General features: G+C 43.8%; 1 protein-coding gene across 1 annotated transcript in view; it reads left to right on the top strand.

Annotated features, from left to right (window-relative positions):
* Window positions 1-2,334: 2,334 nt before the first annotated feature.
* The window catches only part of LOC310796420 (ATP-binding cassette sub-family A member 2-like), a gene marked incomplete at both ends in the record, with an annotated part of 53,670 nt that continues 38,080 nt past the window's right edge, over window positions 2,335-17,924 (top strand). The window contains 11 exons of the mRNA XM_083658607.1: window positions 2,335-2,350; window positions 3,424-3,623; window positions 4,487-4,607; window positions 4,854-5,138; window positions 7,403-7,624; window positions 8,400-8,502; window positions 9,798-10,123; window positions 14,124-14,337; window positions 16,986-17,091; window positions 17,175-17,286; window positions 17,858-17,909. Of these exons, the coding sequence (XP_083514733.1) occupies window positions 2,335-2,350; window positions 3,424-3,623; window positions 4,487-4,607; window positions 4,854-5,138; window positions 7,403-7,624; window positions 8,400-8,502; window positions 9,798-10,123; window positions 14,124-14,337; window positions 16,986-17,091; window positions 17,175-17,286; window positions 17,858-17,909 (1,757 nt within the window). The remainder of the gene's footprint in view (window positions 2,351-3,423; window positions 3,624-4,486; window positions 4,608-4,853; window positions 5,139-7,402; window positions 7,625-8,399; window positions 8,503-9,797; window positions 10,124-14,123; window positions 14,338-16,985; window positions 17,092-17,174; window positions 17,287-17,857; window positions 17,910-17,924) is intronic.

Raw genomic sequence — 17,924 nt, 5'->3', positions numbered from 1 at the left:
ATGGGTGGCTTTCTCTACCTTATGCCAAGTGGATAAAAGAAAAGACATTATGGGGCCCATTGATTTGTAGCGTTTAACACATTCACTGCCAGCCGTTTTTTCAATACTGTAGGTAGGTTCTGCCAAGGTTTTTTTTTGAGGATTCTGGCTCATCTTTCAAGAGCTGAGGATTATTTTCTGCTAAGATTTTGTGAACACAAATGATCTCAAAAGAACTAATAGAATGTGTGCTTTCTCTGTCTAAAAGAGTTAGTTTGTAGAGTTAGTAGTTATGTAGGCATTAGCAGTAGAATACAGCATGGTTTCAGCGTCTGAAAATTTATTCTGAGATAAATGGCTTTTTGTGAAATTCGATAGAACAGTCACTTTAACCATTTATTTTTGGCGTAAGACGTCAGACATCTAAACAATAGTTTTGAACAGTAATTTCCTCCATAGCAGCAGGAAACCCCCCTCTCCTTCAAACTCCTCCCTCCATGGGTGTGTCTCTGGTGGCTTTGCAGCGTTTGTCACAAGCGAGGCTCTGCCTGTCTGTGCTGCCTGGCTGCTGGCGGCTGCTCTTTGGGCGAGTCTGCATGAGTCGTTTCGGTTGTGAGCTCAGCTGCAATGAAGCTGCGTGCGATTGTGGGCTTTCTGCCGTGTTTCAAAGTGTGTTGCACGCATAATCTATTATGCAAATTTGCAATCCTCCACCGCCAGCTCCCAGCGCGATAATGCGCGAAAGCGAAAGCGTTTTCGCCAATCCATTTTACAGTATGAGAATGGTTTCCTCGCGCGTTCCCCTGCAGTTTTGGCTCGGCTTTTTCTAGTCTGGAGAGCACTGTCGCCACTTAGTGGGTCGGTGGAATGGGTTGTACACGTTCGGTGGCTCCAATATTTTTATAGGAGACGTGGGGGGCGTTGATCCACGTCCCACCGTCAATTTTTTTTTTTTTTTTTTTTTGACGACTCAACTCGTCATTGGCAGTCAACCGTTGGATTTTTTTTGACGAGTCAACTCGTCATTGGCAGTGAACGTGTTAAGAGGTAAATTAGAGTAGATTAGGTCTTGTAAACGGTGTGGAGAAGCTATTTTTTCCTCTATTGTTCGCCATGAGATTGAAATGTTGGGGTCTAACCAGACTGATAATGGGCGTAATACATATGACCAAAAATACATCTTTAGGTTGGGCACGCAAGTCCTCCATCCTGTCTGTCACGTTGTAAAGTAGTCAATTTAATTCGTGGGCGCTTCCCTCGCCAGATAAATCTTGTAATGAGAGCATGAATCTTATCCCAGTAGTTTTTAGGAGGTGAGAGGGGTATCATATTGGAGAAGAAATGAATTAAAATGTCCATTTATTAACTGAAATGTGGGCTTGCGGAGAAAGTGGGAGAAGAGTTCGTTTTTCTAAGTCGGCTTCCACTCTATTTAAAATACCTTGGTCATTTTTAGTTGTGGTTATGTAGAGAGAGGGGAAAATTTCTATCCCAAGGTATTTAAAGGATTTTACTACTGGGATGTGAGGAGGTAAAGTGGAAGGGCAAAGAGATGAGTTAAGTGGGAGTAGGGAGGACTTAGACCAGTTAATTTCAAAACCTGAGAGGGCACTAAATTCTTTGAAGATATTTAGAACATATGGTATGGAGGTAGTGGCATGGTCTATGTATAATAAAATATCATCGGCAAATAAAGAAATGTGATGTGTAGTCTTACAGAATGTGATGGGTGAGATCATAGGGTGTTTTATTGCTAGAGCTAAAGGTTCGAGTGAAAGCGCAAATAATGATGAGGAAAGTACGCAGCCTTGACGGGACCCTTTGAAGATAGAGAAAGGAGAAGAGAAAATATTGCCTGTGATAATCATAGCTGAAGGATTAGCATAGAGAACTTTAATCATGCTAATGAAGTTAGTGCCCAAGCCAAATTTATCTAGAGTCATCCATAAGTACTCCCATTCTAAATGATCAAATGCCTGCTTGGCGTCCAGTGAGAGGACTGCACAAGGGGAAGGAGTGTCTTGTGTGAAATGTATCACATGTAAAAGTCTACGTATATTATCTGCAGCTTGTCTAGTTTTAATGAAGCCGGTTTGATCGTGATGTATAAGTTTGGTCATATGTTTTTGAAGTCTCATGGCTAACACCTTTGCATATATCTTGATTTCTGCATTCAAGATTGAAAGAGGTCTGTAGCTGCTGCAAAGGGAGGGGTCTTTCTTAGGTTTTAAATGCACAGTCAAAATGGCAGAGTTGGCATCCCTATTAAAAGAGCCCTGTTCTATAGAAGTGGTGATCATCTGTAACATGGGGTGACCCAGGCAATCCCAAAAGGCAAGATAGAATTCTGGCGGAATGCCATCCCAGCCAGGTGATTTGCCCTTTTTCATGGCCTGCGTAGCTAACTTAAGTTCCTCAAGAGAAATAGGAACTTGTAGCTGTTCAGATGTCTCCTGAGTTAGGGATGGTAAGTTCACATTATTGAGAAAGGTTTCACATTTATCGTGATCTAGAGTCACTTCTGAAGAATACAGACTAGAGTAAAAATTACGAAATTCATTATTTATAGGATTGGTGATAGGGTTATTTGAATGGCTAGAGACAATAGTAGAAATAATAGTGTGTCTGTTGTCATGTCTCAGTCTCTGAGCAAGGAGATGACTCACTCGGCCTGGGCCCATTAAAGTAATAATTTCTTCTAGTTTTGTGAATAAGAAATTCAGCTCTCCTTCTGAGGAGGGAGTCGAGTTCTATACGTGTTACTTGAATATTTAGATTTCTGGTTTCACAAAATGATATTTGCTGCTGCCGCTCCTGCTCGACTAATGTTGATTCCAATTCTTGAATTTTATTAAGTTTAATCCTGCTGAGATGAGAGGCAAAAGATATTGTGGTGTTTCTAATACATCCCTTCAAAGCATACCAGAGGATGCGCGGGTCGTCTACAGAACCGACATTTTCTGATAGGAATTTATCTATTTCAAGTCTGGCAAATTTACAGTAGTCTGCATTCTTCAAAAGTTCGGTGTTCAACCGCCAACGTGTTGCCGGCTTAGGAGGTGTATTTAATAAGGTAAGTTTGACCAATATGACCTTCCTTTCCTTCATGAAGTCTCCAGCTCCCCTGCCTCGTTCTTCTCTCCTCTCTCAGCCTCTCTCCTCTCCTTCCCTCCTCCGCTCCCCTGTCTCGTTCTTCTCTCCTCTCTCAGCCTCTCTCCTCTCCTTCCCTCCTCCGCTCCCCTGTCTCGTTCTTCTCTCCTCTCTCAGCCTCTCTCCTCTCCTTCCCTCCTCCGCTCCCCTGTCTCGTTCTTCTCTCCTCTCTCAGCCTCTCTCCTCTCCTTCCCTCCTCCGCTCCCCTGTCTCGTTCTTCTCTCCTCTCTCAGCCTCTCTCCTCTCCTTCCCTCCTCCGCTCATCCACCTTGCTTTGTTTTCCTCGTCCTCCAGAGCAGGCCGGCCAGCCGCAGCAGCCTCCCTCGTCTCTGTCTCCATCCTCGTCGCTGTCGCCTTGCTCCGAGGCTCGGGTCACGCAGTTCATCCGCCAGTTCGTAGCGTCCTGCCTGCTGGTGTCCGACTCCAACACCGAGCTGTCCTATGTGCTGCCCTCCGAGGCCGTGAAGAAGGGCTGCTTCGAGAGGCTCTTCCAGGTCCGTAGTACACAACGATATTAAGATGATCGGCAAAGACGCTAGTAGAGATATCATTTAACATGACATGCAGAACAACATAGCGAGAGTCTGTGGGCCACTCTCAATATCCTGTATCTTCATGGAAAACTGACTGATTGATTTGTCCAGAATCTGGGATGGTGCACATTATGAGAAGATTTGCCTATACAGTATGTTGGATAAACATACATATTTATGTAGTCCTGCTGTTCAAACTGGTTAATAGCCCTTAAGTATGGATTTAGACTATTTATATATGGTATATTATAACAAAAAATTTGCAATGAAAAAGAAAAAGAAAATCAGGAACAAATCACTACTTAACTAATGTTACTGCTAGCATACACTTAGCAAGGCCTGCTATGCTGACATGCTATGCTAACATCTTCCACAAAGGATTATGATTGACCTTATCAGGAAATTGGGGAACTTGTGATGAATCTTCCCCCAAGCAATTTGAATGGTAGAGAAATGAGAAAGGGGGGAAAAACCAATGTTACAATACCACTAATGACAGCAGAAGCAGTAACTTGCAGTTCATCAGCTATAGTCTATAAAGGTTACTACCACAGACGTTTCAAACATGGTAGCTCAACTAGGACCTCATGGACATCCTCTTGGACACATCACGTGAAGATGCCGAGCCCCCTGACCCATACAACCTGAAGAAAGACAGAGGAGCAACAGGCAACGGAGAATGCACAGTGAACATATTTCACCCATACAGCCAAGAAATACATTGGTTCAATATCTGAAAAAGCGGTTTGGAGAGTGTAGCTTGAGGCCTTTGTGAAATGATTGATATATAGTGGTGGTCACTTCTGTTGTATCTGCCCCCGCAGGCTTTAGAGCAGAGCTTGGACAGCCTGGCGCTGACCAGCTTCGGGGTGATGGACACCACCCTGGAGGAGGTCTTCCTCAAAGTCTCTGAGGAGGACCAGTCGCTGGAGAACAGCGATGCCGGTGAGACCCCCCCTTCCCCACACACACACACACACACACACACACGCTGTCTCTCACAGCTCAACACCTCCACAAAGTTTTCGGCGGGCTTCATCAATTAGTTATGACTTTCTCAACGAGAACAGATTTCTGCAAGATGTGCATCATCTCGAGTTAAAGTGCTGACTTGAGACTTTTGCCAGTTTGTTATTTTGCGCCGCGTTAAAATGCTAATGTCCTCTCCTTCCTTCCTGCTCCCTTTGGCAGACATGAAGGACTCCCCGGGGGGCAGCTCGGTGGGGAAGCCGAGCGCGGGGGGCCTGGGGGCGCCTCAGGGGGGCACCGGACCCTCGGCCCAGAGCGAGAGGCCGGAGGTGGTGCTGAGCAACCTGATGATGTGCTCCAGGCTGAGCCACAGCCAGGCGTCGCTGAAGTCGTCCTCGTCCATCGGCTCGGTGAGGGGAGACGAGGGGGGGCTCTACGCCGACTTCTACGGAGAGTACTGTCCACTCTTCGACAACGGCCAAGAATCCGACTCGGCCAGCCTGAGGGGTGAGAGAAGGAGATGTGCTGCGTCAGACGCTCTGTGAGCGTTATGACAGCTGCCACCCAGAGATTTGAGGGTGGCACAGTGGAGATTGTCTCAGATAATACGGTTACAGTAAGACGTGATGCAATGACACGATCGTAAAAGTATTCTGAAATTTAAGATCGATGAGATTAGACCAAATGTTAATTATCCCTGTGGGGAAATTTGGAGTAGAGTAATGTACAGACCAAATAAAATAAGAATGGAGCAAATGAGGAAACAGAAACCATCTGGAATTTTGACAACACCAGAATAGACAGCAGAATAATTAAGTATGACTAGAATCTAGTCATCTAGTCCCTAGATCACACATGTGGCCCGCGATGGAATTGCAAAAAAAAGATACATTTGTATTTTTACAGTGCACCTGAATACCCGCTGAATAAATGTCCAAAATGTTCATGTCATTCTGGCCAATACTCCACTTCTGTTATAGCATTTCAGTCTGGAATATGGAATATCTTTCAATACTCTTTATGACTAAAAGGCTAAAAGTAATCTCATGTGTAAGAAATGACCGTTCTACATTGAAGTAGAAATTTAAATAATGAACTCGTTGGTTTTGGATTTGTTTAGCTTCAAGAGTGCATTTTTGTTCGTGTGACCCTCAACACAGGCTTTGAGAATCCCGGGCCACTTACTGATACTTATGCTTAAATTTAGAGCCCGACCGATATGGGATTTTTGAAACCGATACCGATACCGATTTTAGGGAATAAAAAATTACCGATACCGATAATATCGGCCGATATTTTTATTTTATTTTATTTTTGTTTTTATCATCAAATGTTTATCCCCAATTAGTGCTAATCCCCCATTAGTGCTAATTTTTTATTTATTTATCCTGGTTGCTGCTCCACCCTCTGCCGATCTGGGGAGAGCCGAAAACTGGCTCCATGCTTCCACATGGGCAGTTAGCCAGCCGCTTCTTTTCACCTGACAGGGGAAGCTTCACCAGTAGGACATAGCACGTGGGAGGATCACGATATTCCAACGAGTTCCCCTCCCTCCGAACAGGCGCCCTTAACGACCAGAGGAGGCACCACATCAGCAACCCTCAAATATCAAACACTTGACAAAGATATGATTGAGTTGACATGAATTGAAATATGTGATGTAGGCAGGATATTTTACAGCTTATTAATAATCTCAATGCAATGAAACAGTAAACTTAACTGGGAATTTAATAATTATAAATAACTAGAAATACAAAAACACAATAGAACAAATAGTTAAGAAAAAATATCAAATATACACAACATGCTGTCCATGCTGTCTATAACTTATATATATATATATATATATATATATATATATATATATATATATATATATATATATATATATATATATATACGGCCGATAATTTTTTTTTTTTTACCGATACCGATATATCGATAATCGCCAATATCGGCCGATAATATCGGTCGGGCTCTACTTAAATTAACCCACTCATATTCTGGTTTATTTCAAGAAAAACATTTCGGCTAGTGGAAATTCTAATTGGCTGGTAACTTTAAAATCTAGCAGCCATATTGGTGGTCAAAAAAGTTAATTTCAAGCACTGCAGGGAGAGCAGGTGGTGACATAGGAGTGAGTGAGAAAAGGATCAAATATTGGTGGTTAAGACTGAATAATAACATCACAACTGTTCATTTAAAATTAGTTATTTCTCTAAACCTGGCTTCAAATGCCCCAAATTTTTCGCGCCGGCGCCGTTCGGCCCTCAGCAAAATCTGGTAGCGAGGAAATCTTTTTTGTGGCCCTCTCATCAAAGTTGCCCATCCATGGGTTACTGTATGACAATATTTGTTTGGCCCCCAGCGACAATCTGGGTTTCTCATGTGGCCCCCAATGAAAAATAGTTGCTTACCCCTGCCCTAGATGAATGAAATGTAATGTATGAATTAACAGCGTGTATGCAAGGTGTGAAAAACATCATATAGCATATAGCAATAAATCAATGGAGAATATGTGCAATATGAAAAAAAATATATATATGAAATATCATACAGCATTAAAATAAATGTAAAAATGAAGATATATGTGCTATATATACAGATTAGCAATGAGCGAAATGTGCAGAACGCCATACATACAGTACTGTATGTACTGTACAGACTTGACGTCTAGATGTTGTGCAGACATGCATTGTAACAACTTATTAGATACATCCAATCTGCTATTTTCCTGTTCCCCCCACATCTGACATCTCCTTCACCTCCAGGCGACGCAGAGAACCCCTCCTCCCCACAGCCGGAGGTCCTGGAGGGGCAGGGCAGCTTCAAGCTGGACGGCTGGTGGTTAAAGCTTCGCCAGTTTCACGGCCTCATCGTCAAGCGCTTCCACTGTGCCAAGAGGAATACCAAGGGCCTCTTCTCTCAGATCCTGCTACCTGCCTTCTTTGTCTGCGTGGCCATGACCGTGACTCTGTCTGTCCCTTCCATCGGTGAGACCATAGATGACTTCTAGTTATTACACACTTTATAGCCTGGTAAACAAGCCGCTCACGTGAACTCACATTTCATTTCGTTCTTCGTTCCCGTCTGGCCTGAAGCCTACACCCAGTGTTTTGCAGTGGGTGGAGGTTGGGGCGGGTGTACTTGCCTTGACAGACAACTCCTTCAGCCAATCAGCGTTGGATCCAGTCAAACCCAAATCCACTCGGGAGAACGGCAAAAGCATATTTTATATAGTTGCGGCGATACTCCTGTACTTGTTATTGAGTCTATTTCTGCAATAACTGCACTTTATGGCTGTTTAAACTAGACGAACATTGACATTACTCCTCGAGGCGATCAGGCAAGGAGGCGGCCATTATTGATTTGTTAGTGCAGTGCTAGTGGCGTTCTTGATTGGCCAACTTGCGCTGTCAATCACAGGGCACTGAGCGCAGTCGCTGATTGGCTCTCCCACTTTGCAGTTTCTGCTTAAAGCCCTCCCAGGGCTTGAGGCCAGACGGTCCCGCAGAACCAAATGAAATGTGAGTTATGGTTGGTTTACCAGGCTACTTTATAGTAATCATCCACCACATGTTCCTATTTTTGAATGTCTGTTTTACTACTCTCTCTATTGCCACTTGTTGAACCGCACTAAAACCATGCTAAGCTCTCTGCATTGTTAGGCAGATACTGATACATAATGGTACTTTGCATTTGAAAATAACATGCAAAAAAGGCAGCACTGGTACTGTAGATGAACGAGCTATTTCTTCTGTCTTGCAGGAGACTTACCGCCCCTGATCTTGTCCCCGTCTCAGTACCACAACTACACCCAACCAAGAGGCAACTTCATCCCCTACGCCAACGAAGACAGACCCCAGTACAGGTCAGACACATTCCAGGAAGAGCATTTGTTTTGTTTTTGACCATTTTCACAATAATTACTCGTACAAACTGAGGGATCATAGTGCAGCACGAGGGAGATGAGGATATATGTAAGTCATGGGGGGTTGGGGGGTGACCCCGTGGGAAAAAAGATAATTGTTTTTTTGTTTGTTTTTTCCCCCCGCCCCCGATTTTTTATCCCATTTTTATCCCCCATTAGTGCTAATTTAATTTATTTATCCTGGTTGCTACTCCACCCTCTGCCGATCTGGGGAGAGCCGAAACTGGCTCCATGCTTCCTCCGAGACATGGGCAGTTAGCCAGCCGCTTCTTTTCACCTGACAGAGGAAGCTTCACCGGTAGGACATGGGAGCACGTGGGAGGTTCACGCTATTCCAACCAGTTCCCCTCTGAACAGGCGCCCTTAACGACCAGAGGAGGAACCACATTAGCAACCAGGATATTGCATGTTTTTGGTGAAGGGGGTTCCTATATGAAGGAAACCCCCGGGAGGCACGGGGAGAACATGCAAACTCCACACAGAAAGGCCCTTTTGACGACCCCACCCGGGCGGTGGGCACTCGAGGACATGCGGACGGGCACGCATTCCTTCAGCGTTCACAGCGTCCCAGGTGGGAATCGAACCCAGGACTTTCGAGCTGTGAGGCGACAGCGCTTACCACTGCACCACCATACCCCCCAGAAAAAAGATATGGTTACGGTTGCGTTTGCATGTGTCTACTACTATTATACAAGCACTTTGTAAGCTCTGTTGTGGAAAAGTGCTACACAAATCAAGTGTGTTATTATTCATTTGGCAACGTCGTCTCGGGGCACACATCTCACACACCACCGCGACGTTCAGCTGAGCAAGCAAAGTGACCCGGCTTCGTAATGAAGGCGATGGAGGCCCACTACGTTGCCGGCTTTCTTGACTATTGGTCCCTCTCTGTCAGGCCTGCTCGGCCCCGCGTCCAGGGCCAGGCTGTTCGCTTATAAGACATGTTAGTATGTTATCTTGTGTGTTATTTTGATATGATAAAAAAAATATTTAATAATTTATGTGAAGAACACCTACTCTTATAGAATTAATTCTCAAAATACTATGTTTTTTTTTCTAGGTGTAGTAGGCAATGCTTTTGTTCAGTATGATGACACTTTGACAGACTAAATCCTCTATTTTCAGAAAAAATAAACCTTTTTTTTCTTCTTAAAAAATATGATATATAACATTTTGAAATAGAACTCCTCATCAAGTGGAGCGTATCTACCCCCCCCCCCCCCCCTCCCTCTCAGGTGTAAGCTGTCCCCAGACGCCAGCCCTCAGAAGATCATCAACACCCTGCGTCTACCCTCGGGCGTCGGCGCCACCTGCGTGCTCAAAACGCCCTTCAACAGCACCCTGGACCAGCTGGCCCAGACCCTCAACCCCAGCGCCAACAACTCCAAGACCCTGGCTGCCCGCTACTTTGACTCCATGTGTCTGGACTCCTTCACCCAGGGGGTTCCACTCTCCAACTTCGTACCCCCTCCTCCCTCGCCCGCCCCCTCGGACGACCCGGACCCCCGCTTCGAGGACGGACTGTGGAACTACACCGCTGCCCCTCCTACCACCATCCATCGTAAGTGCATCTAATAGCAAATGACACCAAAATATGATACATAACCAGGCCTGGGACAAATCATTTCTTTACGGGAACCGGGGCATGACCACTTAGATTTGGGTTTGTGATTTGAGTTTTTGGTGTCTGCAGCAATATTATCTCGATTTTTTCCGAGTCCGTTTTACGTTATGGCATCACCAGCTGGTTTGGAAACCTCACAGTCAAGTCCAAAGCTCAAATCTTTAGCCTGGTCAAAACTGCAGGGAAGATCATCATGGGACTGCCCGCACCCCTCACCCTGCAAGACATATTTGAGCAGTCCACCACTCAACAGGCTAACAAGATTTTGTCTGACTCCTCCCATCATGTGTTGAACCCCTGAGTATGTGCTGATGAACTCTGGTAGGAGATACAGGGTCCCTTTATGCAAGGGCGTCGTTTTGGTGTCAAAGTTGGTAGGGTCGAGGACGGCATGAGGGGAGGGTGTTTCGGTGGCGCCCCGCCGAAAAAAATTTGAGGTTTTTGTTTTACCTTTTTTAGGGGGTGTTGGAGAAAAATATAAGTTAACATGACATCTGACACATTAATCAATAAGCTATAGGCCTAATTATGCTATAAGTTCCATGCCATTTGACACACATTTGACACCCATATAGAATAGCAGGGACTGCTCCAGTTGCTGAAACCTTGGACAGTGCATCAAGTCCCATAACAAACTGATACAGACAGGCAGCCCTGTAGGCTCCAAGTCAAGTCATCACCCCCTCCTCTCGGCCTTTTCCTCCTCCTCTTCCTTTACAGTATAAAGCATAATGACTGTCGGCCATTTGCTGAATATTTGACTCTGTACATCGATCAGACATGTGTACATTGAGATTCATGCCCTCTGTCAATATACATATTGCAGAGAATGTATGGTATTAAATATACTTTTATGATAAATCTTCCTAGACTCATGGCTTCAATTCATTTGGTAGATAAGCTGTTATAAATAATCACATTTAGCGGATGTATAGAATTTTATTCTCTATCAGGGGGTCATCCCTATGTTCCCCGGGTCCTATGTTCCCCGCTTTTCCCAAATAGGGTCCTATGTTCCCCGCTATGTTCCCTGGGAGAGGTTAGGTTTTGGGTTAGGGTCTGGGGGAGGTTAGGTTTAGGCGTGGGGGGTGGGAGAGGTTAGGTTTTGGGTTAGGGTCTGGGGGAGGTTAGGTTTAGGGTTAGTGAAAAACGGGGAATATAGAACCCGGGGAACATAGAACCCGGGGAACATAGACATGATCCCTTTTTTAGCCATATTTAGACGAATATCTCATTTTAAATCAACATTAGGATTATACTGTTGTGATGTCATTATTCAGTATCTTCTCCTTTTCTCAATAACTTTCATGTCACCACCTGCTCAGCTCTCCTGTCAGCATAATTGTAACTAACAAACACAAACTGGAGGTTTAGCCATCTAATCATGTTCTTTCACAAACAGCCGGTTTGGAAAGAAAAAATTGCCACTGAATCCCACACATCATACATCCTACATTTCTTCCTCCTAAGAGTTGCACGATCTTCAGTCAGATGTCAATTGTCACCATTTGACATCGCCAATACACTGTTGTCATCGCGCAAGCACATGGCTACTTAATATGGACGTTAACGTCCATATTATAGCCATGTGCTTCAGCTGCGCGCTGTACTTTGCTAAATTAGCATCGATGCTAGCGGGACTTACCTGGTTGCTGCTGCTTGCACTGCTGCACTGCTGCGTCACTGCTGCTTGCTGGTAATGTTAATCCCATGTCAGAAAAAGTCTCCAGATTTGTCGCTAACAGGAGGGTCTGTCTGCTGCGCGTGATTTCTATAACCCGGAAAACTGTGTGTGGGTGGGCGTTTGTTTGGTCATCAGCCAAATGAGCCAATCAAACAGGAGTTTTGGGAAAAAAAGTGGACTGGCCCATTCCGTTGTGAAAAACAGGGGTAAATGTAACTTTGAACATATTGCAAACTAATTTCACTCAATAATGGTCGGGTCAATTCTATCCTTGCAAAATATGGGAAGACAATCTAAATGACCTATATAACTGCACTCCAAAGATAATGCAAATAAGGTTGCTTAAAAGTTGGTAGGGACAATTGGACACCCTGAAATGTTGGTAGGGTCCGGACCCCACCGACCCTACACAAAATGACGCGCTTGCCTTTATGTAACCACAATAGATACAAGCATTAATTTGTCCCTCTATCAGTTAAACTGATCAATGGGCTCCCCCTAGAGGTCAGACAGAAAGACAGGAGGCTCTGAGATAGCTTCACATGCTCTAATATCTGCCTGCTTACTTGCATGTATAGTTTAACATGCTTGTTTGCTTGCAGGTAATGTAATGTGAGACACACTTTGTAATCTATTACACTATAACCATGTATTTTGCACTGCACTATTGTATGATGCGAAAGGTGAGGAGTGTAAATGACTGTGACTATCTCAACTTGCTAAGTTTTTTCACGTGTCACCATATACAGTGTTTTTTAATGTACTTAATGTACTGCATTTTAATATTTTACTCCAAGACTAATTGCTCCCACGGGAGACAAATAAAGTGAACCTTGACGATCAGTTGGATTTGGGGAACACACACTTGATGATCAGTTGGATTTGGGGGACACACACTTAACGATCAGTTGGATTTGGGGAACACACACTTAACGATCAGTTGGATTTGGGGAACACACACTTAACGATCAGTTGGATTTGGGGAACACACTTAACGATCAGTTGCATTTGGGGAACACACACTTAACGATCAGTTGGATTTGGGGAACACACTTAACGATCAGTTGGATTTGGGGAACACACACTTAACGATCAGTTGGATTTGGACTTGACGACTCCTTGGATTTGGGGAACACACACTACCCCAGGGTCTAGTGCCGCCCAATTGCCGAATTCTCGCACTACTACAACACACAGCCACATCGAACATGGAGGCGGAATGTTTTTTCTATCCACACTTCTTGTTTTGTTTTGTTTAATTTAACCTTTATTTATACAGGGGGAGTCTCACTGAGAGCATTGCTCTCTTTTTCAGGAGCGCCCTGTTCACATTCACACACACATTCATACCTGGAAGCTGACCAGTACAACCACAGTCTGATCTGCTGGCCACTGATCAGCTCCACTGGAGCGGTTGGGGTTAAGGGCCTTGCTCAAGGGCAGCTCAGTGGTGGTAATGAGGGAGGGGCAAGCGCTGCCTTTTCACTTTCCTCACCCAAATTTATCCTGCCGGTCCCGGGTTTTGAACCGACGACCTTCCCGTCACAAGCTCGCTTCTCTTAACCGTTGCGCCACCACTGTCCAACGGTATTTGTAGTTGTTCCTCATCTCAAAAGCGGTTGCCGGTCTCTGTTCAGATTTGAATGGTCGACCAGCTCAATATAGAGGAAGATGTCAAGACTTTGAGCTTGATTCGAGTTGTAAAACTAGTGCCAACTCCTTGCTGCCACATAAGACACATATGATATTGAGTGAAATGAGTACACAATTACAGGAAAGTATTTGAAGCTCTATTTAGTTGTTTTCTTTGATTAGTAAACTTCCCAGACAATGCATGGATTGTTAGAATTGACCAGCTCAGTGGCCTTGTGGTCTGAGTGTCCGCCCTGTGACTGGGAGGTCGTGAGTTTGATCCCTGGCCGAGTCATACCAAAGACTATAAAAATGGGACCCATTTGCCTCCCTGCTTGGCACTCAGCATCTAAGGGTTGGAATTGGAGGGTTAGATCACCATATGATTCCCGAGCGCGGTGCACGCCAGGGGATGGGTCAAATGCGGAGAACAAATTTCACACATTGTGGGACTTTACCTTTACTTTACTTAGAATTATTGGCAGCTACTATTTGTGCCAGGCATGCATAAACCCCCATACAATCACACAACCTCATATTTTGTAAAAATCTACAAATAATGTTGTTCATTTTGAGTCAGAGGCAACTATAACTCCTCGTACCTGCTCTGTTTCTGGTCAGAGCCGGTGACGTCTCCTCCGACACTCCCCCTGTCCATCCACGAGCCAGTGCGCTGTACCTGCTCCATGCAGGGGACGGGCTTCTCCTGCCCCAGCGGGGTGGGCGGCCGGCCCCCCCTCATGAAGGTGGTGACGGGGGACATCCTGGTGGACATCACGGGCCGTAATGTCTCCGAGTATCTTCTCTTCACGTCGGACAGAGTGCGCCTGCACAGGTAGGACCGTGTCACTTTAATCACTACGCACCACTTGTCTCCCGTGACATTGGTGCAGAGACACTTTTGTAATTTTGTTTTTAGTTTTATTTATTTCCACACAATAAAAAGTGAAACGGAAAAAAAAAAGGCAAACAGGAAAATAATGTGCAGGGTCTCTACCCTCAGAAAACCAAAATAATAACAATACAATACAATCCAGGTGTGCAAAGCATACAATACAACAGAAACAAGAAGGAAACAAGAAAACAAATAAGACAAAGAAAAGAAAATCAACAGTAAAAAAAGAACAGAAAAGGAAAAACACAAAAAGCAATCAAAATAAGTGACAGGATAATGTGAGGTGTATGTGTCATGTATGAGGGGGGCCATGCGTGACTCATCAGAGAGGTCGTAAGTTTGGATTTAAATGAGTTGAGAGATGATTGGCAATATTGATATACAGTATGTGTTCCGTAATATGGCGGCTCTGTAGCGTATTGAAAATTGGTTATTGGTAGTGAGACAATATGGGGGGTGATCTGAATGTCTTGTATTATGTATGTTAGAATTATGTGAATATTAATTATTATGTTAGAAAGTATAACCCACTGTACATGGTGCAGGGAGAGACAGGTGAGTACCGTAAATTCCGGACTATAAGCCGCGGCTTTTTCCCCGTTTTTTGGCCTTTTTTGGCCCCTGCGGCTTATAGTCCGGTGCGGCTTATCTATCAATTTTTTCCAAAAAAAAAAAAAAAAAAAAAAAAATCTCTCTTTTTTAGCACTCTTTCTAACTATAAATCCACTTCTGTTTTAATTTCCTCTCTTGCCCTCTTTTCACCACACCGCGGACACTGTGTGCACTGTAAAAAAAACACAGGTGGTGTTGTGTTATGTTGTTTTGTTGAAATGTTAATAAATGGGAGCTTCCTCAAACAGCCATCTCTTTCCCGACAATCCCCTCTGTGCATGAACCCTTACATATGGTAATTAAACATTAAAACACAATAAAAAAAAAAAAAAAAAAAAACATTAAAACACCCGCGGCTTATAGTCCGGTGTGGCTTATATATGTAACAAACAGGCAATTTTGCAGGTGCGGCTTATACTCCGGTGCGGCTTATAGTGCGGAATTTACGGTATATATATATATTTATAGACAAAAGTGCATACCTGGAATGTGTTGATTTAGATTTTTTTTTTAAGTGCAGCTGATGGTTCAAATCTGTTCGAAGATGTAGCCAACCTAACATTTTTTTTGTATGATGTGAATTCTGTGAAGACTGGAGATAATTATACTGTATGTACTTGCCCATATGATATTTCCATACAATAGATATGGGTAATTAAACTGTAATAAAGGGTTAATCAACATGAATGATTTACCAAACTAGATATTTTTCCGATGATACCAAACCATTTGGCATTTTTTCCCATTCCCTTGTTTGCTTCTGAAATTAGAGAATCAAAGTTAGAATTAAAATGGTATCATCAGCAAAAAGTAAAGGCAGTATACATTTAGCAGATGCAGCAGCAAGGTCATTAATGTAAATAAAAAAAAGCAAAGCCCCAAGTATTGATCCTTCCTTGGGGAACCCCACACATTATTGTAGATCTTCCTGAAGACTCAGACACAGACATATTGCTCTCTGTTTTCAATATAGTTTAAAGTCGAACTGAACCCGTTCGTCACGTGCATATGAGTCCGTTTCAGACTGAAAACATAGTTTGTCTAAGATGACAGATTGAGAGGCGGGTCATAGTATCATGTCGATTATTTTATTTGACAATTCTGGGGACTTGATTGGGCTTTGGCCAATCCTGGCGTGTTCCGCCTCCAAATCGAGTGGGATTTAGTGTGTTGTGGCGCTCCCCTCGGGAAGACCCTGGTGACGCGAGGTTGGTGGCTGAGTGGAGCTCAGCGAGCCGCAGGCAGCCAGCTGCCTTCGTGTTGCCGAGCGGAGAGTGCAGCCCGTCGGCCTGGAATCTCCGAAGTGCGACCCCTGACAACCAAGCTCTCCGATGCGCGCGCCATTATCGCTGCTGTAAATACGATATCCCTGGAATGCGCGTTTTAACGAGCCAGTTACATTTCTTTGCATTCTTAGAGATTATAGTTTTTGTTTTTTGTTCATGTTTCTTGGCCAAGTTAGTAGTTAGTTTATGGGATAGGAATTCTGCCAGATGACAGGCACTAGGCGCCATTTTCTACTTCATTTGGAAGAGAAAATTATCCTGAAATGAAGATTTGATTGACAGCTGCATGTCGTGATATGATTGGTTGAAATGGGGTAGAAATTTGATAGTACTAGGTGACGTCAGCAAACTGTACATTACTGTTATCAATGAAATCTTGAAAAATGAACTTTTGATGTGAAAAAGTGTGAAAAACTAAAGAAATTAGATTGTTGTGATTTTCTTTGCATACATTATTAAATAGGTGCACTGCATACCCAGGTATTTCAACTAAAAGAAAATAAAAGTCATTTTTGGGTTCAGCTCGACTTTAATAACCATCTGTATGCGCATTCATGAAAACCATACTATGACAACTTGGAGAGTTTCACGTTCATGTTCTTCCCACATTGGCATCGACTTAGTTCTTATTTCATTCATTCATTATTTTCTCATTTTAGAGGTAGAGATGATTGTCATTCTTGTCAATAGGTATGGCGGTATAACAGTGGGGAACATCCAGAAATCAATCCCAGCATCCTTTGGGAGGAAGACACCTCCCATGGTTCGCAAGATAGCAGTTCGCAGATCAGCTCAGGTAAGACAATCAGTCTGCAATGGACTAGGAGGATTACTACACAAAGAAGAGCGACTGCTGACAGAACTCCCCCTTGTGTCCAGGTGTTGTATAACAATAAAGGCTACCACAGCATGCCGACCTATCTCAATGTCCTCAACAATGCTATCCTTCGTGCCAACCTGCCCGCATCCAAGGGCAACCCTGCTGCATACGGTAATTTTGTATTTAATTTAACCTTTATTTGATATTAATAACAATCATAATCATAATCATAATAATGGATTCTATTTAAATATTGATTTTCACAGTGCTTAAAGACGCTTTACATTCACAGGATAAGAAACAACTTTCATGAAAATGAATAATAGGAATAAAATAGATGGGAGAGATAAAAAGAAGAAAAAGATTGCAAGTCTTTTTTGAAGGATGGTAGGGTGTTAGCCTGTTGACCAGGTCAGTAGGGGAAAGCTGCTGGATGAGGGCGGAGTCGGGGAGGGTCTCAGCCAAAACAGGTCGATCTCATTGAGACACAGGGTCTCATTCTCAAGAGAGGCCTGCTACTAATATAAGATACAGCCTGGCTGCTGAGTACTGGGAATAACTTTCCCATTGGAATAACAAGTTGGAAACAATCGTCGCTTGGTTTTTTGGGAGCGTTTTTGGTTTGTTGATTACATGGACATAAACAAAGGTGTGTGTGTCTGTGTGTGTGTGTGTGTGTGTGTGTGTGTGTGTGTGTGTGTGTGTGCGCGCGTGCATGCGTGTGCACATTTGTGTTTTGCAGGGACAAACCACCCAATGAATCGGACCAGCGCCAGCCTTTCTTTGGACTACCTGTAAGTTGCTCAGCA

This window comes from Poromitra crassiceps, assembly GCF_964638095.1.
Source record: "Poromitra crassiceps genome assembly, chromosome: 22".
Lineage (NCBI taxonomy): Eukaryota > Metazoa > Chordata > Actinopteri > Beryciformes > Melamphaidae > Poromitra > Poromitra crassiceps.
This window is presented reverse-complemented; position numbering and strand designations above follow the sequence as displayed.